Below are 21,889 nucleotides of genomic sequence, written 5' to 3'. Positions count from 1 at the left end.
CCAGTCTGCAGTCGATGCCGCTGATGCTTCCTCTAGAGCAGGGGTGGCCAACCTGAGCCTGAGAAGGAGCCAGAATTTACCAGTGTACATTGCCAAAGAGAGACAATAATACATCAGCAGCCCCCAATCAGCTTCCACTCCCTCTGCCTCCCAGCGCCTCCTGCCCACACCGGCAGCCCCACCAATCAGTGCCTCCCTGCCCATCCTTCATCTCCTGATCAGCTGTTTTGTGGTGTGCAGGAGGCTCTGAGGGGCAGGGAGAGGAGCAAGAGAGTGGCAGGCTCAGGGGAGGAGGCAGGAAGGGGTGGAGTGAGGGCAGGGTCTGTAGCAGAGCTAGAGGTTGAGCAGTGAGCGCCCCACTGGCACATTGGAAAGCTGGTGTCTGTAGCTCCAGCCCCGGAGTCGCTGCCTATACAAGGAGCCATATATTAACTTCTGAAGAGCCGCATGTTGCTCCAGAGCCACAGGTTGGCCACCCCTGCTCTGGATCTATGGCTACTGCCTTTGTCCTGCACAGGGAATCATGGTTCCCATGTGTCAGGGTTCCCTAGGGAGGTCCAGAATACTATTGAGGACTTCCCCTTTGATGAATCACACCACTTTAATCAGAAGATGGACAAGTCCCTCCATACCCGAAGGATTCCAGGGCTACTCTTTGCTCTCTGAAGATATACACACCTGCCCTTAAGAAGAAGTTTCACTGCCCGTTGGTTAAATCTAGACACTTCTCAGCATTTTTTCCTTCAGTGGGTCTATGAACCACCACATAAGAGACAGAGGTTTCGAAAGTCCTGCTTCCCTACACTCTCTGCAACAAGTTTTGCATCTCAGCCACTGCCTTAACGTTATTTTTGATGGGAGCTCGAGAGCCATGAAACACTTTTTCAACCCCTGGAGTGTGATAACAGACAAATGGGTGCTAAATGTAATCCATTCTGGCTATCCAATTGAGTTTGCATCCCTACCTCCTCCAAAACCCTCACCACCCCTTAGGGGACCACCCTTCACTAGACCACCTTTGTTGGCTTCAAACATGGCTGCAGTTGGTGTACTCCTCAAGGCACCATTCCATGAACCTCATGGTGACAGTTCCAACCCAAGATAGTGTCTTCTCTGCTATGGTGGACAGATCCTCATCAGGTATGCATGGGCATCCCCTTTCTCCCTTCCTCTTTGGACAGGACCATTATTACAGGTGCATCCCTATTAGGTTGGGAGGGCCACATGGACAGTGACACAGTACAAGGTGCTTGGACTTCTCAGGAGCCCAGAATGCATGTCAAAATCCTGGAGTGGCAAGCAATCTTGAAGGCTTAAGTCTCCTTTGTTTCCTTCATCTGTATTCACTGTGTCCATATGTCAAACAACGTTACGACGGTCTTCTACGTCAACAAAACAGGGAGGAGCAAGATCAGTCTCCCTGTGTGCAAAAGTGATCAGCCCTTGGAACTGGAGTATCAGCAATCAAATCACCCTATTGGAAGCTTACCTTCTGGGGAAGCAAAATTTATTTGCAGATTCCCTCAGCAGACATTTCATCATCGACCACAAGCAGGAGCTCCACCACTTGGTACTGCATTATATTTTCCTTCTATGTGGAACCCCAACCAGGGATTTGTTCGCCTCCTGAAACAAACAGGAAATGCACTACATATTGCTTCAGAGGAGCCCTGGGTCGCCACTCCTAGAGTGACAGTCTGCTTCTTCCCTGGTTGGACCAGTACAGCTATATCTTCCTTCAGCTACCGTTCCTGCTACGAGTTCTACACAAAATCCAGGAGGACAGTGCACAGCTCATCTTGATTTTTCACTTCTGGCCTAGACAGTTCTGATTTCCCAACCTCCTTCATATCATTCCAACCACCACTCGTCCTCCCAATGTTCCCCAAGCACCTGACCCAGTGGCAGGGCAAGAGCAAGCATTTTGATCCACGTCCGCCCCCCATGAGTCCTCAGTATTTGAATGGGTATTATCCTGAGAATGTTTGGTATTTGGCTGGGCATCATCCCTAGAATGTTCATACCTCACAACCGTACGAATCATCCTCTCTAATAGCAGATAGGAGTCTACTAGAAAATTCCAGCTAGCTAAATGGAAGCGCTGCTTTTCTTGAGCACACAAAAGAGGCATCCTCCCAGAGACTATTTTCTCCCAGTCATCTTGGACTGTATTCTATCTTTGAAAACATCAGATTTGTCTGTCAGCTCCTTGCGGATTTATTTGACAACGATCAGCACATACCATCCACCTTCGCAGGGCTACTTGATCTTCCCACATTCACTGACCAGTAGATTCTGGAAAGGCCTAATAAGAACCTTCCTATCTATTCAGAATTCTGCTCCCCAGTGGGACCTAAACCTTGTTCTCTCTGTACTCAGCTTTGTACCTTTAGCTACTTGCTCCATGTCCCTTCTTTCCATAAAGGGTTTTGCTTTCCTTGTAACCATCACCTCAGCGAGAAGGGTTGATGAACTTGGAGTGGTGATGACAGATCATACATACACAAATTCCATAAGGATAAGGTTTATTTGTGTTTATATCCCAAATACCCCCTGAAGTAGCTTAGGAATTTAACCTTAACCAATCCATTCAGTTCCCTGTGATCTTCCCAAAACTACATGCTTCCACAGACGAATAAAGACTCCACTCTCTCAATATTTGGCAAGCCTTGGCTTTTTACCTATAGAGAACAAAACCAATCAACCAATCAGACTGTTTGTCGCTATAGAAAAAAGAATCAGAGGGCATGTCATCTCCACCCTGAGAATCTCCAAATAGATTTCTAATTGCATTCTACTCTCAGCTTTCTAACCTTGTTCCACCAGAGCATTAGCAACAACCATAGCATTTCTTCAAGAGGGACCCTTCCTAAACATCTATAAAGCAACCACATGGGGCTCGATTCACACATTTGCAAGACAGCATACACTGGGGGGAGGGATAGCTCAGTGGTTTGAGCATTGGTCTGCTACACCTAAGGCTGTGCGTTCAATCCTTGAAGGGCCATTTAGGGATCTGAGGCAAAAAAAAAAAAAAAAGTTGGGAATTGGTCCTGCCTTGAGCAGGGGTTGGACTAGATAACATCCTGAGGTCCCTTCCAACCCTGATATTCTATGATTTTAGGATTCTTCTGCAGATACCTCCTTTGGGATGGTGATACTCTGCTCAGCCCTACCATCTACATCCTCAAACCCTCCTCCTGCTTAGGTACTGCCTGTCCGTCACCCACAGTGCAATGCAATAGGAACCATCACTCCAAGAAGAGGAGGTGGTTACTTATCTAGCTGGAGGTTCTTTCAGATGCATGGTCCTTACCTGGCTTCCACTATATGTCATCCTTCCCCTCTGCCTCTGATCTTACCTGATTCGTGGTAGAGAAGGACCTGGAGAGGTGATCGGTCTGCCCCACCCTTCATCCCCTCGGTCAGAGGCACAAAGGGAGCCAGGGCACATCTGCGGACCAATGGACAATGCTTTCAAATTCTCTAGCTCCAGGCACATGGTGCCCAGGCGTAACCCACAGTGGAATACAGAAGAACTGCCAGTTAGAGGTACGTAATGTCCTCTTTCAAATCATTACACAATTTGCCCCAGTGATTACAATTAATTATTCTACCTGAACTAATCTGTTATATTTTACTCTTAATTGTCAAGATGCATCAATTCTGATATCTGATTTCATCTTGTGTTTGAGTGAATGATTCAGTACTATATTAGTCATGTATTTTAAAGCTTAAAATGGGAGGTTCAGGATGGAGTTTTTTCTGGAGTGTTTGGTGTTAGTCTTCAGACAGTTAACTGAGGGGATTGTCTATCTCTTCCAGCAGCCACCTCCACGCTTGATTAACTTTCAGAATCACAATCCCAACTCTAATGGGTCAATTCTTCCTGCTCAACAAATGAGGGGTCCCCAGAACCAGAATGTACCGAGACTAACAATAAAGCCCAACCCATTGCAGATGGCGTTCTTGGCACAGCAAGCTATTAAACAGGTAAACTTTTTCCACTCACCCACCTAAAAATAAAAATGGAATAATATGAATATTCATTTTATAACTTACATGCCTTACTTTTCCAGGGTGGATTTGCAGTGAATAGACTACTATCTAGTCCAGTGATTCTCAACCTATTTACCATTGTGGGCTGCATATGCAGCTCTCTCTATTATGTGGGCTGCATCCACACAATATATATAGTCTCTGGACCATACAGCTGTATGTTGATAGAGCCGCAAGTGGCCCGCAAGTTGAGAACCACTGTTCTAGTCCATGACAAGATACCTGATGATTTTGAAATGAGTTAATTGTCAAGTCCAATCCATTCCAACTACTTTGACTAGTGGAAGAGTTAACTTTGTCTACACAGCATGTTACTTCAGTATAATTTACGTCATCAGGAGTGTAAATAAACCATACCTCTGAGTGATGTAAGTTATACTGACGTAAGCACTGGTGTAGACAGTACTATCTCTGTCGTTAGTATAGCTACCGCCACTAGCAGAGGCAGGAGTTACTAAGCCAATGGGAGAGTTCTCTCTCGTCGGCTTAGAGTAGCGGTGGGCAACCAGCGGCCCCTAGGGTAATCCACCGGTGGGTAGCTAGACGGTTCCTTTACACTGATCGTCTGCAGGCACGGCTGCCTGCAGCTCCCAGTGTGTGGTTCGCCATTTCCAGCCAATGGGAGCTGCAGGAAGCACCGTGGGCCACAGGGATGTGCTGGGAGCTGCGGGCGGCCGTGCCTGCGGACGATCAATGTAAACAAACTGTTACAGCCCACCAGCAGATTACCCTGATGGGCTGCAGGTTGCTCACCACTGGCTTAGAACATCTTCACCACAAGCACTACAGCAGCACAGTTGCAGCTGTGTCACAGTAAGTGCTGTAATGTAACTGTTGCCTGAGTGATTTATGGTTTAAATGTTTGCTTTAATTTATTGCTATATTTATTTTGTATCTTCGCTGACTTCTGGGCAGCCTTCAAAACTTAACACAAACACAAGTTCTGTTCATTGCCTTCCATGAACAAATAGAGTAGAAAACCCTGCCCTCTAACTTCCCTCCTGGCTACTGCACCAGCAAGCAGGCAAAAGCCTGATTTAAAAAGCTGTAGTTGCCACTAGGCTCTGGAGCTTCCCAAACCTGGACTCTTAGAGGAAAGAAATTCCACAGTTGTGGACCTTCTGCTGCAAGTGATCAATCCCCAGCTGATCAGCAGTTACGTGAGGATAAGAGTGAATACTTCAGATACTTTCTAGCTGCTCAGTGAGGCAAATACCAGTGAACCAATGCATAATTTGAGGTTTGTTGTACACTTAAAAAGAGTAGAGTATCTTGCCACCATAGGAATGAAGGAATGAAACACCGGTCTGTGACCTAAGAAATGGAATAATAGTGCCATGGCTATCACAGTCATTTGAATTGAATCAAAGAGAAGATTGATTTGCTTTATAAGTCCTTTTAAAACATTAAAAAAACCCACCCCAACATCGTTCCACTGTCCACTTAAATAACAGTACCTAGTTTACAGTACTAAAAATACCGGAGCAGCTTTTGACGCTCAGCCCATTGTCGGTAGTGCGTTTATTCCACTAAAACTATTCTGTCTCTCTGCAACATTGTGCATGTTCACACATGTAACTACTAGTACATGTTATCAGCAGGAAATTACATTTTAAGATTTTTTAAAATCTCATACATTTGTCCTACCTTTTTTTTTTTTCCATTTCTTTTTTTCCATTTCTAGTGAGACTACAAAGCAAATATGAATTTCAGTTCTAATTTCAGCTCATTCTGCTTTTGTGTTGCCACTTGCTTGGTTCAAACATATTAGAGTCAGATTATGTAATAAATGTATTCTACCATGCAAAGGAACAATGGATGAATTCTGGTTGTTTGTTTTGTTTGTTTGTTTTTTGTTTTGTTTAGTGGCAGATAAGCAGTGGACAAGCTTCAGCTGCCTCGTCAACTGCAAGCAGCACTACATCCACCCCTTCCAGTCCCACTGTTACTAGTGCTGCAGGGTATGATGGGAAGACATTTGGTCCACCCATGGTAGATCTGAGTTCTCCAGTGGGTAGTTCTTATACCCTACCTTCTCTTCCTGATGTAAGAGTAACACAAGCAATGGTTTACAGCTTTTATTTTAACGTGAATTTACTGTTTGCAAAAGGTGATCAATGGAAAGGTCTTTGACACTGAAATTCTTTACCTACCTACCTACCAAACTGGTACAATATAGAAAGCAACAGTTCAGGTTTTACTTCATGCTCCTGCACTGTTCTGGAGGCACTGCTTTTAAGGGATTTAGGGCTGGCAGGAAGAGTAAGAATGAAGAATGCAATTGTACTCTTCTTATGTAGACACTTACTAGCCTTCATCTGTCATCTTCTTCAGTTGCTGCTAATAAAAAATGAGTTTCCTCAGCTTTGGTCATCAAGACCCATGACATGTAATAGTACATGCTGTAAATCTAGTGTCTCGGTACTATATTACTGAGGTTTCTGTATAATTGAAAGTCTGTCCCATGTAGATATTAATGTACAGTGCTAGGCTGAAGTAATTTTTCTTCATCAGTGCATTCAGTATTTTTTTTCCTATGGATGGGAATGGGGGTTAGCTCATCTCCCACAATTTTTTTGTGTGGTAGGAGGGGAAGGAATGTCATAATCTTGCTGTGTTTTATCTAATAGACTTTGAACTGGAATACAGTAAAAGTCTCTTCAGATTACTATATCCGTATCGGAGGGCCAAATAGAGATTTTGAGCTTTAAGCAATCTACTTCATTGTGTCAAAAATAATAAAATTGCACTTAAACAGCTCTCAACAGTTTATGAATAACTGAAATTTCATGCTTTATAGTAGTAGTTTGCTATTCATCTCTGTTTCTTCGTCCTGTCTCCTGGTCCTTGTGAGTTGCTCTCAGATCTTTGATAACCTTTTTATCTTTTATTTTTTAATTGAAAACATTGGCAGAGGCATTGTGATAGCACAATGTAATGAGAACTGGATACCCCATCATTTAAAATTGTTTTAAGATACTTAGTTAATACACACAAAACACATCACACTGCAATCATAAACATGTAATTTGAATCCATGACAAGTACTTTGCCATTGTTCTGCATGCATAATACTATCAGCAGCTCTGTTTAACTTGTATATCATTGAGTACATGCTATTAGGTACCTCACTATATTAGTAGTGATTAAGAACAATATAATGTGCTGTTTCCAAACACTTCAGTAGTAACATCATCACACTAATGTATAGTAAGTGTCAAAGGTCAGTGCAGCTGCTATACATGGATTTGCAAGATGCAGCTTGCCATGTCAATGCTTTAGAAAAGTATAATCCTAAAGTGATTTGTGTTTTCTAGACACTCTTATTTAGAGTATTAGTGTTTCAAAGACCATTTCTCTAATCCTGCAGCATGTGTGACAATTTCAGTGGGCTGGGATGATAAATTGAGGCTGGTTTTCCTCTAAAACGGGTGTCTCATTGTTCTGACCTCATGTGTCATGGCTGAAAAGGCATAACCAATTAGCTGACACTTTCTACTTTTCTACTGAATATGCATGTCCTCTGGCCAGGGTGTGCTCCGCACATGTGGAACATGTTGGGTTGCTCATTAGGTGATTCCTGAATTAATTCTTTGAATTGTATATATTTGCATGTTTTTTTTTAATTAAATAAAATAAATGAGCATGTTGAAAGAGGGTGTGGAAGTGCAAACTAAGATAAAGTCTGATAAGATGGCTATATTGATTGTGTTATTTTTGTCTTAACAGTAATCTCCTTTCTTTCATCTTTTAGATTGAGTGTACGGGAAACATTACCCTGGATAACATTGTAAGGAAAGATGGTATCGTGGAGCAGAGCCAGCCAAAACCCCCTTCAAACAGAACCGTCCAGTCACCAAATTCATCAGTGCCATCTCCAGGCCTCTTGGGTATGGTGATTAACCTGATTTAAATGGTATAGTGGGAATCTAGCACTTTACTCCCTGATCTCAGAGTTCCCATTTATCAACTTAATGTATTATTATCTATCTTATTACACCATACTGATAAGTTCAAGACAAGGGAGAAGGCTGGCATTGATCAAAAGGGAGATGAGGGCCTGACTAAGAGTTTTAGCATTGTGGTCAGAGATAAAAAGATCAGATCTAGTCTGACCCCCTGTATATCACAGGCCACCATGACCACTCAGCCCTCGCACACTAAACCCAACAACTGAAATTATACCAAAATATTACAACCCACAGGCGACAACACTATTAAGTGCTACAAGGAGAGACTAGGAGGGACTGAAGTACATCAGTACCCCAGGCTCCCCATAATGATAGGGAACAGATAAACCCAGATAATCTTTGTCAGTGACCTCTACCCATACACTGCAGAGGTAGGTGAACCCCTCACCCTTTCACAGTCACTGCCAATTTGATTGAGAAGAAAATTCCCTCCCAACTCCACATATAGAAATCAGTTAGACCCTGAGCATGTGAGCCACAAGATTTAGATAGCTGTGATGTGAAGCTCTAGACAGAGAATGGAGTCAAAGTTGATGTCCAAGTTACAAGCGTGAGTGATAGGTATAATGGTGATGATGTCTACTGTGACGGAGAGAGTTAAGAAGCATGGAAGGCTTGTAAGGGAAGACAAAATTTGGTTTTTCTTTTGTTGATGGCAAGGGAACCAGAAAAGTCGGAGCAATGAACTAATCAAGAATTGCTTGGAGAGAGAGAACTCAGGAGTAGAGAGTTAGATTTCATAGTCAGTGTACAGAGAAAATAGTTGCAGCATACGACTAGATGAAGTTACATAGGGAAAAGATGTAGAGAGGGAAAATAAAAGTGCGCCATTAGTGGCCTGGAAACTAGTGGAGGGAAAGAGAAGGTGGTTCAGCCACTGAAAGGCTGAATGAATGACCACAGAGGTAGAAAAACTAAGACAGTATGGAGTTGTGAAAACAACAGGAAGGCAATATTTTAAGAAGATGGAGTATGATCAGCTATCTGAGATGGCTGAAAGACTGAGGAGGATGAGGATGGAGTAGAAACACCAAGGTTTGACCATGAAGAGGTAGTTAAAGACAATTAAGTTAAAGCAATTACAGTAGAGTGGGGAAGCTGGAAACCTGAGTTGTGGTGGCGGGGAGGGTTAAGATCCAAGTCAGAGAGAGGGATGTGAGGTGACAGTTGTACAAGGTAGGATCTAGGACAGGGGTAGGTAACCTGAGGCACACATGCCGAAGGTGGCACACAAACTGATTTTCAGTGGCACTCACACTGCCTGGGTCCTGGCTGCCAGTCTGGGGGGCTCTGCATTTTAATTTAATTTTAGGTGAAACTTCTTAAACATTTTAAAAACCTTATTTACTTTACAGACAGCAATAGTTTAGTTATATATTATAGACTTATAGAAATAGACCTTCTAAAAACATTAAAATGTATTATCGGCATGCAAAACTTTAACTTAGAGTGAATAAATGAAGACTCGGCACAGCACTTCTGAAAGGTTGCCGACCCCTGATCTAGGATGAGGAATATCCTAGTGTTATATTGTGTGGAAAAGATATCTAATGGGATTGAAGTTAAGGAAAAAGGTGAGGAAATTGCAGGAGGGAAGAATAAGTTTGTAACAGAAGAGGTTCTTGCCTCTGGGACTTTCTTCGGTGTGCTCATGAGTGGAGGAAGAGGAAATTGGGGTTAGTGGAATGGATTTTACTGTGAGAGAGACAGGTGAAGGAGTCCAGTATGATGGAGAGAATTGAGTTGAGCCACTGACAGCTGAGTCCTACAGCAGCGTGGTCTGGGAATGCTGAAGTCATGGATGTTGGCTTGGAGGTCAGAGGTATAAGAGCAGAGGACAGATGGAAGATGCTGAAGAAGATGAGGTTGTGGTTAGAGATGACACTCTGCTATTGTGAGATCAGATGGAGAAATGTTTAGTTGTGGGTTGAAAGAACACAAATACATTGCAGAAGCTGTGAACATCACAAAATGTCAGACTTTCTGTGGTTACGCCTTTCCTAGTTCCAGTAGCTAAAGTTATTTTAGCACTTTATAAATTCCTGTATTACAGCTATGTATTTGCTTGTTGTGAAGCATATCTTTCCAATGAACATACCTACAGCAGTGAAATCATTCTTTTTTCCACTTAGCGGGTGGTGATTTTTCCATCTGTCAGTAAGTGCGTACTCACTGTCTCTGAATTTCATTATTTTGCCCTCTCTTAATACTTTTTAAATAAAAAGAGTGAACAAATACTCTGGATTGGAAATGTGCAGGATAAGATGTCTCATTCTTTTCTAGCCTTGGGTTAAATGAGTAAAGAATGACCAAAGTCACAGTAGAGGAGAGGAAGAAACATATTCTGGTCTGTTTTACAAATAGAATGTGTAGGATGGTCTGAACAATCAATATCAAGAGATCAAAATGAATACTTACACACAAATCTCTGTTCTTCTCTGTGAGAAAATTAAATGCAAGATTTCTTGCATGAACAAACCTGGCTTTTTTCTTTGTCCCCCTAATTATCTGCTTTTTAGGACCAGTAACTATGACCAGTGTCCACCCTCCAATTCGCTCACCCAGTGCCTCCAGTGTTGGAAGCAGAGGAAGGTAAGCAGACCAATTGAAAAAAACATAGCTTCAATCTCAAAGGACACTATATGCATGCAACTGCAGTTGATAGAACCTTTCACCAGTAATCTGTCAAGGTTTGCCATGTCACTTCGTTGGAGAGACCATTTCCGATGGCTTTATTGTAATATTCTTCAAGGCCTAAAAGTGCTAATTTCATGTCTAATTTATTAATGGCTCATTAAAGACTTGTAATATGTAAAACTTGTGGTAGCTGTGAGATTGACAGCTTGATCAGATGTTTTGATAACCATGTACTGTAAATAATGGTGTAAAGTTCATGACAGTTATACAACTGTGTTTTTTTTAAATTCTGGACCAGAAAATCCTCACTGAACCATAAGTAACTTCAGATTTGAGGAATCAGCTTTACAGAGAGGATTATAAATAAGAAGCTTTAACCATAATACGGTCAGTTAAGTGAGTACTAGATATTTTGATACTACAAAAATAAAGAAATTATTAGGGTGATTAATCGCAGTTAACTCATGCAATTAACTCAAAAAAATTAATTGCAATTAATTGCAGTTTAATTGCACCGTTAAACAATAGAATGCCAATTGAAATGTATTAAATATTTTGGATGTTTTTCTACATTTTTTCATACATATTGTGTTCTGTGTTGTAACTGAAATCAAATTGTATATAATTTTATTATAGATATTTGCACTGTAAAAATTATAAACAAAAGAAATAGTATTTTTCAGTTCACCTCACAAGTACTATAGTGCAATCTTTGTCCTGAAAGTGCAAGTTACAAATGTAGGTTCCTTTTTTGTTACATAACTGCATTCAAAAACAGAACTGTGTAAAACTTCAGAGCCTACAAATCCACTCAGTCCTACTTCTTGTTCTGCCAATCACTAAGACAAGCAAGTTTGTTTACATTTGTCTCATGAGCCGGACGTAGCGTCGACCGACTCCGCATGCTCTCAGAAACGGCTCATTGTGAGGGTCCCACGAGCCCATGGCTACTATGATCAGGGTGTGTATCTGGATCTCGTAGCGCTGGGCTCTCAGGGTCTTGGCCAGTGGGGCGTACTTCGACTCCTTCCGTGCTCGGGCCTCGTGGAAAGCCGATCGGTTTTCGAAAGGCACAGTGATGTCTACCAGGAAGACCACCTTCTTTTCTGCGTCTGTCATGGCAATGTCGGGCCGCAGTCAGCTGTCTGTCCTGGGGATGGCAGAGTCAAGGGTGATCTTCCCCAGGGATGGCGGGATGGCTTTCGCCAGCCGGTTCTGGATAGTGGTGTGGCGGTGCCGCCAAGCTCCAGTGTGCTGCTTGTATCCACACAGGACGTGCGGCAGGGTCTCATTCGCGAAGCCGCACTTTCTGCAGCGCTTGTCCTGGTTGTTGTGGCGGATGGCTCCATTGAGGGGAACGCAGTTGAGTCGGGCCCTGTGGACGAACCGCCAGTTGGCAAACCTAGTGAAGCTCCCCCGGAGAGGAAGTGGTTACTTGCTGGACACCTCAAACACCTTGCCCTGGTCTGGCTTCCACTTGAGGTTCTCGGCATAGTGGCAGCGGATGGCGTCTTTCAGGGACCTTTCCAGCATGGCTCTGGCGGTCAGGGTGACGATGGTGTGGTCCGGGATCTTTACACGTGGCACCAGTATTCCCAGCTCCCAGTGCTCCTCGCATCACTTCCAGCAGCAGCCGATCCTCTTACCCAGGCATCTCGAGGTGTTGTGGGTGCGGGACCAGAGAGAGGACAGCTCTCTCCTGAACTCAACCTCCAGGGAGCTGCTGAGCTAGGTGGCAACATCCTGCTTGGAGGGGGCCCTGGCGATGTGTTTCCTGACCACACCCAGTACAGCCTCCTGCGCGATGCTCCTCACCTTCCGCCTCCTGACGTGCCTGGACCCGACGGTGATCTTAGCTCATAGAGCTGAGAAGTGTATGCCCCTTTGTGCTTCGGTTACCATTCCAGAGCACATACTTCCATGTTGATGACACTTGGTTTAAAAAAAAAAAAAAAAAAAAAAAAAAAAACTAATTAAATTTCTGACTGAACTTCCTGGGGGAGAATTGCGTGTCCCCTGCTCTGTTTTACCCACATTCTGCCATATATTTCATGTTATAGCAGTCTCAGATGATGACCCAGCACATTGTTCATTGTAAGAATACTTTCAATGCAGATTTAACAAAATGTAAAGAAGGTACCAGTGTGAGATTTTGAAAGATGGCTACAGCACTCAGCCCAAGGTTTGAGAATCCAAAGTACCTTCCAAAATCTGAGAGGGACGAGGTGTGGAGCATGCTTTTAAAAAGTTTTAAAAGAGTGATACTCCAATGAGAAAACTACAGAACCTGAACTACCAACAAAGAAAATCAATCTTCTGCTGGTGGCATCTTGACTCCAGATAATGAAAATGAACATATATCGGTTTGCACTGTTTTGGATTGTTATCGAGCAAAACCTGTCATCAGCATGGACGCATGTCCCCTGTAATGTGGTTGAAGCATGAAAAGAAATGAATCTTTAGCACATCTGGCATGTAAATATCTTGTCGTGCCGGCTGCAACAGTCCCATGGGAACGCCTGTTCTCACTTTCAAGTGACATTGTAAACAAGAAGCGGGCAGCATTACCTCCTGCAAATGTAAACACACTTGTTTGTCTGAGTGATTGGCTGAACAGGAAGTAGGACTGCATGGACTTGCAGGCGCTAAAATTTTACATTGTTTTATTTTTGAATGCAGGTTTTTTGTACATAATTCTACATTTGTAAATTCAACTTTCATGATAGAGATTGCACTACAGTACTTGTATTGGGTGAATTGAAAAATACTATTTCTTGTTTTTCTTACAGTGAAAATACTTGTAATAAAAAGTGAGCACTGTACTCTCTGTATTCTGTGTTGTAATTGAAATCAATATATTTTAAAATGTAGAAAATATACAAAAATATTTAAATAAATGGCATTCTATTGTTTAATTACAATTAATCAAACTGTTATTTTTTTAAATTGCTTGACCGCCCTAGAAATGATGGAATATTCATGAACAAATAGCTAGACAATGCTGTCTGAAGAGCAGGTCTGTTAATGTGTTCCAATAGATCAAGGCATACAATTAATATAGAGTTAAGTTTTCATGTTGAGAAAAAGCAGAGAATGTGTTTGTGTTACTGGAAGAGGAAATTCAGATACTTTTAACAGAATATTTCTTGTTCTTTTGTATTTATATAGTAAAAGTCATGAAGGCACTGTATCTTCTTATGATGTCAAAGTTCAATGTTTTATTTATACATAAATTTTGAAATACATTAGATGTCTGCAAAATCTACTTGCACAAAATAAATAAATTTTTAGTTCAAATGATTGTCTCTGTCGGAGCTCCATGTGATTTGCATGCCCCTGTATACTCTTGACCAGAGACTTTTCTGTTAGCAGTGTCTGCAGGTCTGTGCCTTTATAGTATGCCTCTACATACTCAGACATGAGGGCATGTAGGAGGGAGCAGAGCTGCACCACTCCAATACCTTCTCAGTTGCCCATAGCTCAACACGGAGTTATGTAGTGTCTGCTATCTAGCTGAGGCAGTTGCTTCTTTATACTCTCTTAAAAATCTTTTCTTAGTAGCTTATTTAAATTTTTAGTTCTTAGCAGGGTTTGTGCTTCGATTGTGTCCCTCCCCTTCTTGTGTCACATTCCTCCTTTTTTCTTCAAGGTCAGGTCCTTCCTTTTTTCCTCAGGCCTTCTTGACCATGGCTTGCTTTAGCAGTTTATGCCAGAAGGTCCTAGGATTCAAGCCTTGCTAGACCTGCCACAGGTCTTTCCCCTCAGTGATGGAAATGCTAGCTGCCTCCACTCCCTTGCAGAAGCCCAGATCTTGTCCAAATGCAGGATTCCAGAGCAGATCTTGTAAACTGAGGGAAGACGGTTTAAAACCGCTTCTCATGGAGCGCTCCCTTAGACTTATGGGATCCAACTTCCCATTTGGTACATCAGATTCAGACACACCGAGTACTCCAGAGACATTATCTGTTCTGGCTCTGAATTCCAGAAACCAAGGGCTGGATTTGGTCTCTCAGAAGACTGCCAAACATAAGAGACTCCCACTCCCCTGATAGACTAAGAGTAGAGAGAAAAATCTTCACTTGGACTTGGGATTAGGGAGACTTCATGTCCCAGTGTAGGTATCACTGGGTCTCCCACTGGGCATGGAGCTGAGATGTTAGTACTGTTGTTGGACTCCCCCAAATGGAGGAACGCCTCAAAGAATAGAGTTGTTGAAGAAACCATCTCTCCTGGCACAGTCTGACATCACTAGATCTCTCCGGAGTGAGCAGGCCTATCACCTGCAGAAGTGGAAATATTGCCAGATTTGATGTGCCCAAACCCCCATATCTCCTGCCAACTCTTCCCTTATGTTCATTCTCTATTACCTTCGGAATCTAAAACCTGCTGGGTTTGTCGCAGAGCTCTGTCAATGGTCACTTAGCTGCTATCACAGCATTCCAATTGCCAAATGGATTCTCAGTGCTTGTTTAGTGAAGACCCGCTATATCGACTGCAGATCACTCTCCTGTCGACTCCTGTACTCCACTGGATAGAGAAGAGTGGAGGGAGTCAACAACATTGCATAATGTGGACCCCCGCGGTAAGTAGATCTAAGCTATGTCGATTTGAGTAACACTATCCAGGTAACTCAAATTGCGTAGCTTAGATCGAATTTCCCTTGTAGTGTAGACAAGGCCTAAGTCTTCGTACATTCTACAACCATGACATTTTGATTAAAAAAACTAGAACAATATAAACTTAACATGGCACACATTAACTGGATTAAAAACTGACTAATTGATAAGTCTGAATGTAATTGTAAATGGGGAATCATCATTGAGCGGATGTGTTTGCAGTGGGGTTCCACAGGGATTGGTTCTTGGTACTATGCTATTTAGCAATTTTATCAATGTTATGGAAGAAAACATAAAATCATCACTGATAAAGTTTGCAGATGGCCCAATAATTGAGGAGGTGGTTAATTTATGAAGAGGACAGGTCACTGATTCAGAGGAATTTGGATTTCTTGGTAAACTGGATGCAAGCAAACAATGTGTTTTTAATATGGCTAAATATAGATGTATACATCTTGGAACAGAGAATATCATTCTGGATGAGGATGAGGAATGCTGTTCTAGGGAGCCATAACACTGAAAGATTTGGAGGTTGTGGTCCAAGTTCCCTCTAAGCTGCGCGGCTGCACAATTGTCTATTAAGCCCCACATAGGGGTTCAGGGCTGCAGCAGTGAGAGATGCTTCTCCCCCAACCCCAGACCTGTCGCGGCGGAGAGAGGTGCCTTCCCCAGCCCAGGCCCACTGGAGCTGCCAGGGAGAGGAGCCCCTTCCTCTGCCCAGCCCCACTGGAGCGGCTGGAGACAGGTACATCTCACCTGGCCCTGAGCTGCTGCAGCGAGAGAGAGGGCGGGGGGGGGAGGGGGAGGGGAGTCTGTGTTTTTTCTCTCTCTCTCTCTCCTCCCTTCCTCCCCCACTTCAGCCCCTGGGAAGCCTGCACCCCAAGCCTTTCATCCCTGGCCCCACCCCAGACCCTGCACCCCAACCCTCTGCCCCAGCCCTGAGCCCCCTCCCACATCCTGAACTCCTCATCCCTGACTCCATCCCAGAGCCTTTACCCTTAGCTGGAGCTCATCCCCTGCACCCTACCCTCTGCCATAACTGAGCCCCCTCCCGCACACTGAACCCCTCAGCCCCATCCCCACCACATGATTTTTGTTATGTGCACATATATGAAGGTGATGTGTCACACATGACCTCCATATTGGTGCATATAACAAATTTCATTCTGCACATGGACATAAAAAATTAGAGGGAACACTGGTTGTGGTGGATAGTCAGTTGAACATGAGCTCCCTGTGTGATTCTGTGACCTATAGAGCTAATGCAATCTTTGGATGTATAAACAGAGGCATCTCAAGTAGGAACAGAGGTTTGTTTAGCACTGGTGTACCCACTGCTGGAATATTGTCCACTTCTGATGTTCACAATTCAAGAAGGATGTTGATAAATTGGAGAGGGTTCAGAGAAAAGATACAAGAATGATTATGGGGTTAGAAAACATGGTTGGTAGTGATAGACTCAAGGAGCTCAATCTATTTAGCTTACCAAAGAGACAGTTATGGTGTGAGTTGATTTATAATCTACAAGTACCTACATGGGGAACAGATATTTAATAACATTCAATCTAGTAGAGAAGAGAATAACAGAATCCAATATCTGGAAGTTGAAGCTAGAGAAATTCAAACTGGAATTAAGGCATAAATTTTTAATAGTAATTTAGCATTGGAAACTTTTACCGAGGTTTGTGGTGGCTTTTCCTTCACTTTAACCTAAAATCAAGGATTTTTTTCCTAAAAGATCTGCTTTAGGAATTATTTTGGAAAAGTTCAGTGGTCTGTGTTATTCAGGAGGAGTTCTAACTAAATTAACACAAAGGTCCCTTCTGGCCTTGGAATCTGAGTCTGTGAAATTTCTTAAGGGCTTTCTTAATCAGTTTCCTCCAGTGCAGGGCCCTGCTCTACCATAGGACCTCAATTTGCAATTTAATTCATTAAGAGGACCCACTTTTGAGCCCAAGGCCTCTTGCTTGCTCCTGCATCTGTCCTTCAAGTTTTCATTTTTTGTGGCAATCACTTTGCCCAGAATGGCTGGGGAACTGGAAGCCCTCATGGCTGACCCACTGTATACAGTGTTTTATCCAGATAAAGCTACATTGCATCCCCATTCTTGTTTCTACCCTACAGTGTCAGAAGTCCAAATCAGTCAGGATATTCAATTGCCAGTTATTTTACCCCAAATTTCACCCTTCCAGGGACTAATCCAGTCTCTATAGTCTATACATAAGAACAATGCTGGCCTTCTACCTTCACCAGATTAAGCCCTTTAGGGGTTTCCTTAGATTTGTTTCTTTTGCCGAGAGGCTGAGGGATCATTTTATTTCTATTCAGAATATCTAAATGGGTTTTGGGGTGTATTTTGACGTGCTGCAAGTCCTCTGGGATACACGCCCTCCTAAAGGCACTGCTCATTCCACTAGGGCTCAATCCATTTCCATAGTATTCCTTAGAAAGGTACCCATCAAGAACATTTGTAAAACAGCCACCCGGTCCTCTGTTCACACATTCTCAGAGTATGATGTTTGGACCTACAAACTTACCCTAAATGTGAGCTCAAATAGGAAAAAGGGAGCTTAAGTTCATAAGGTGTCACAATAACAACAAATGTTGAAGGGAAAAGGTACAAAAGTGAGATTCCGAATTAAGAACTGTGTTAGGATCGGGACATTAAAACTGGAATGAAATCAGGTTAAAAAATAATAAAAAGCAAGAAAAAAGAAAAACATAAGTTCATAATATACACATTTTACTACAGTATCATTGAAAAAATTATGTACAAAGGTATTTTTTGGTCTTTGTCAGAGCTAGTAGCTTTTCCAGAAATCTTGGTTTGCGTATGCGTGCGTAACTTTCTTCAAAGTACCTTGTGCTGTCTTTGAGGTAGTCGAACTTTTGAAAATGAGCGCTCTGAACCAGTAGATAGATCCAGGGGGTGCACTCAAAGCTTGCCATGCCACTTTGCTGATGTTGGGAATTGTGTCTTAATGACTGTTCCAAAGAGCCAGCACATCCAGTTTCAGATTGCCAGGGTTAGGTATGCTCATGTAATTGCAAATTTCCCCTTTCAGATTTGAAATTTCATCTTTAGTGGAAAATGGTGGAAACAGTCTGGCATAATGGCCGTAATCTGCTGCAAAATTCACCTTGAGGAAGGAGGTGCAACACCTGGATGACATTCAAAAAAGAATCTTTGGCACTAAACACTTCGGGGTTTCCCATTCCTGGCTGAGCATTGTGTTAAAGGTTTTGAATGCTTTTTTGATGATCTCATGTTGCAAAGATTTCCAGAAACATCTGGGTTTTTACTCTGTATGTTTCTTCTGCAGCTTTTGTGCTCAGTTCAGCTGAGATTTTGGCTATCAGGATCCAGAAAATGTCTGTATCAACAAATGTGTTGTCAGTAGTTGGAGAAAACTCGAGTTTTCTGTGTTACACAGTGATTCCAGGTTTTCAACAAGGAATGTCCTCTTGGTACACAGTTATTTTGGTTATTTACCAGTCTCTTCAGAGTTTCTGCTTTAAAACCAACAAACTGAGGATGATCTAGGAGATGCATTAGCACAATCCATGTTATTTATATGACAGGCAGCAAAGTACAAATTCATACACCAATGTGGCACAAAATGGGTAGGTAATCAGCAGTAGGCTCTGCACTTGTCTCACACTGTGTAAAACAAAGCCTTCAACTTGTTCCCATGCTTGAAAATGGCCCCGCATGCATTGATGCAAGATTTCATGTCTTTCATTTCTTCTGTAGCAGTAGCTGCTGGCAGCTCAATGTTAGTCAGATGAGCAGGACAGGTAATACATAGCAGCTCTGGTTTCTGATTGAGTTTAGTGTTTCATGCAAACTTAGCCATGTAGGAAGCAGAATCTGTTAGTTGTGACCATGTTTTCCCAAGTCAGTTGGTACATGTCAAACATGTCAGTTATTGCTACATCAACAAAGTGGCTGTCAACAGAGGGGATAAATGTCCCATCAGCACAAAATGATGCGGGTTTATTCACTTTGAAATTAAAGAAACAGGAGACCAAGAATCAGACGGTCCAAGCGTCAGGAGACTTGTCAAAAATCAGACCATTTCTGTCAATTCATTCCATCAGTTTAGATACTAAGGCATCATTTTCTTTCAGATATTTAGGAGTGAGGTTGTCTGCATTAGGAAAGGTTTTTGCTGCTGGCAATATTGTTACACTAAGTCACCAATATGCCCCTCTGCAACTAATAGGGGTTATCCAGCAAAACAGAGCATGCACACGATCATGCAGTGTCCTCTTTCATTAAAAGTCTGGTGAAAGCTCCAGATATTGACTGTTTTTATCCCAAAGCTCACTTTCTTCTTTAAGCTACTTATGTTGCTTGCTTTTGACATGCTTTCTTCTGTCAGCGTGAGCATTGACCTTGACCTCAGTGCTGCAGTACTTGCAGCGCAATGCATCCTCTTCACTCCCATCTTTTACTTTTCTTGCAAATTTCTACGCACTGATTTTCTTTTGATATTCAGGCATAGATTTGCCTCTTCGACCCATGTGGGTATCTTTTTTTATTGTCTCTATCTTTATCTGTGGAGGAGAGATCATTTAAATTCAGTGCCACACTAAAATGGAGGCAAGGAAATAACTGGGCAGCATCTCCTTGTGAGCCAGTTGCCAGTTCGAAGTAGCTGATAAGACGGTGCTGTACCTTTTGTTTTTTCCAGCAGCGAGGATGCAAGTAAGAGGCAACTCCGGAGACAGAACCTGCATTTTTTTTATTTTTGCTGTTCTTTTCTCTCCCCTATTGTGTGCTTGTCCTGTTCTTCTTTTAGGGAATGGGATCAGACTTTAACAGCAGAAACCTCCAACACTGTTTATAATTGTTTAAAGTTGGACAATGATTGGGTTATGTTAACACTTTTGGCCCATATATTTTATCTAAATTAATACACTATGCTTTAGTATCTAGCTCCAGAGTTAACGTGGCACTTGAAGCAGTTCTACACTGTACTGAATCCACCTCCTTAGCATCCTCTCTTCCATACTGAGGTACTGCTTGGGAGTGTCTTCACATGGAGCACCCTTAGGGACAGTAACTCAAAGAAGGAGAGTTTACTTGTTTTGGGCAGGACCTGGAATTCTTCAAGGTGTTAGATCCCTAGGGGTGCTCCATCATCCACTCGCCTTTCCCCTCTGCATTGGAGTCCTACCATTCTCAAAAGTGGAGAAGGAACTGGAGTAGCACGGGTCCACTCTTCCCCACAGGCTGTCATACTGGGGCACGATGAGGCATACAGCCCAGGTGCAGACTTGTAGCCACTGCTAACTGAAAAATCTCCGGTCATGAGTGCATGGGCTTATGCACATCCTTGTGTGGAGCATCCATAGGGACAAAACATCTCAAAATTCCAGTTACTGTATACAGTAAGTAACTTCTCCTTTTGGGTGCAGTCTCCTATGTTTTGAATTAAATTGAAATTCCATCGTAACTTAAGGTTAAGATGTCTTTTCTCTTTTTGTTATGATTATGCACAAAAGCAGTGTCATGGAACCTGATTCTGAGGAAAGGACCATCACGTAAAGTCACCTGCTGCTCTGCTAGGAAAGTCCTACATAGATGTGCTTCCCCTGACTGGATATAGTCCAGTGTGTGGTGTTTGAGTGGACATTAATGATACTTACTTTCTCCAAAAATGTAACTGTTCTTCTTCGAGTGATTGCTCACATCCATTCCAGTTAGTTGTGCGCGCCGCGCGTGCACGTTCGTCGGAAACTTTTTACCCTAGCAACTCCAGTGGGCCGGCAGGTCGCCCCCTGGAGTGGCGCCGCCATGGCGCCCAATATATATCCCTGCCGGCCCACCCGCTTCTCAGTTCCTTCTTACCGCCGTGTCGGTCGTTGGAACTGTGGAGCGCGGCATAGCTGTCCTCCACGTCCCTAGCTCTCCTTGTTATCTATCGTTTATCTCTAGCACTATTGTAGTTGTTAATTAGATTATTAAGTGTAGATAGTAGTAGTTAAGTTAAGTAGTTGTAAATAGTTCTTCGCCGGGGGCTTAGCCCTTCCCGGCACCCGGCACCAGGCTCATGCCTGGTTCGCCGGGCTTCAAGCAGTGTGCGGCCTGCAAGAAGCCCATGCCTACCAGCGATCCCCACGACGCGTGCCTGAAGTGCCTGGGGGAATCGCACAGATCCGACAAGTGCCGCATCTGCAAGGCTTTTAAGCCAAGGACAAAGAAGGAGAGGGATCAAAGGCTCCGGACTCTCCTTATGGAGGCGGCACTTGACCCGGCGGCTTCGCAGGCCGTGATCTCGGCGCCGGCACCGGATCGCACCGGCACCGAGAAGACTCCCCGGCACCGACCTTCTCCGGCGCTGGGGACAGAGCCTAGGCCGTCGAAGTCTATCACTCCGGCCAGGCAGACCCGACTGGAGCGCCCGGCCTCAACGTCGGCCGCGGCGCCGCCGGCACCGTCGACTCCGGGCCCGGCGGGTCCGTCGAGTCCGGTGCCGCCAAGCTCCCCCATGACATCTGGGGTTGAGATAGTGGTGCCATCCACACCGGAGACCTTCGCCTCGGCACGGGACCTCATAGCCATGACTGAGCCCACTCAGCTGCCACCCCCGGTACCTC

The 21,889-nt window shown here is 43.4% G+C and overlaps 1 protein-coding gene across 2 annotated transcripts in view; it reads left to right on the top strand.

The window, feature by feature from the left end:
* TRIM24 (tripartite motif containing 24) overlaps window positions 1-21,889 on the top strand; it is a 163,342-nt gene that overhangs the window by 114,160 nt on the left and 27,293 nt on the right. Inside the window, exons 10-13 of one of the 2 annotated variants that reach the window (XM_050945558.1) lie at window positions 3,829-3,993; window positions 5,926-6,105; window positions 7,814-7,949; window positions 10,550-10,622. In XM_050945558.1, the coding sequence (XP_050801515.1) occupies window positions 3,829-3,993; window positions 5,926-6,105; window positions 7,814-7,949; window positions 10,550-10,622 (554 nt within the window). Of the gene's footprint in view, window positions 1-3,825; window positions 3,994-5,925; window positions 6,106-7,813; window positions 7,950-10,549; window positions 10,623-21,889 lie in introns of both variants that reach the window. The other variant, XM_050945548.1, reaches the window with a different exon arrangement.

Source organism: Gopherus flavomarginatus, chromosome 1 (assembly GCF_025201925.1).
Source record: "Gopherus flavomarginatus isolate rGopFla2 chromosome 1, rGopFla2.mat.asm, whole genome shotgun sequence".
NCBI lineage: Eukaryota > Metazoa > Chordata > Testudines > Testudinidae > Gopherus > Gopherus flavomarginatus.
The sequence above is the reverse complement of the archived record's forward strand: the minus strand, read 5'-3'. Positions and strand labels throughout refer to the sequence as shown.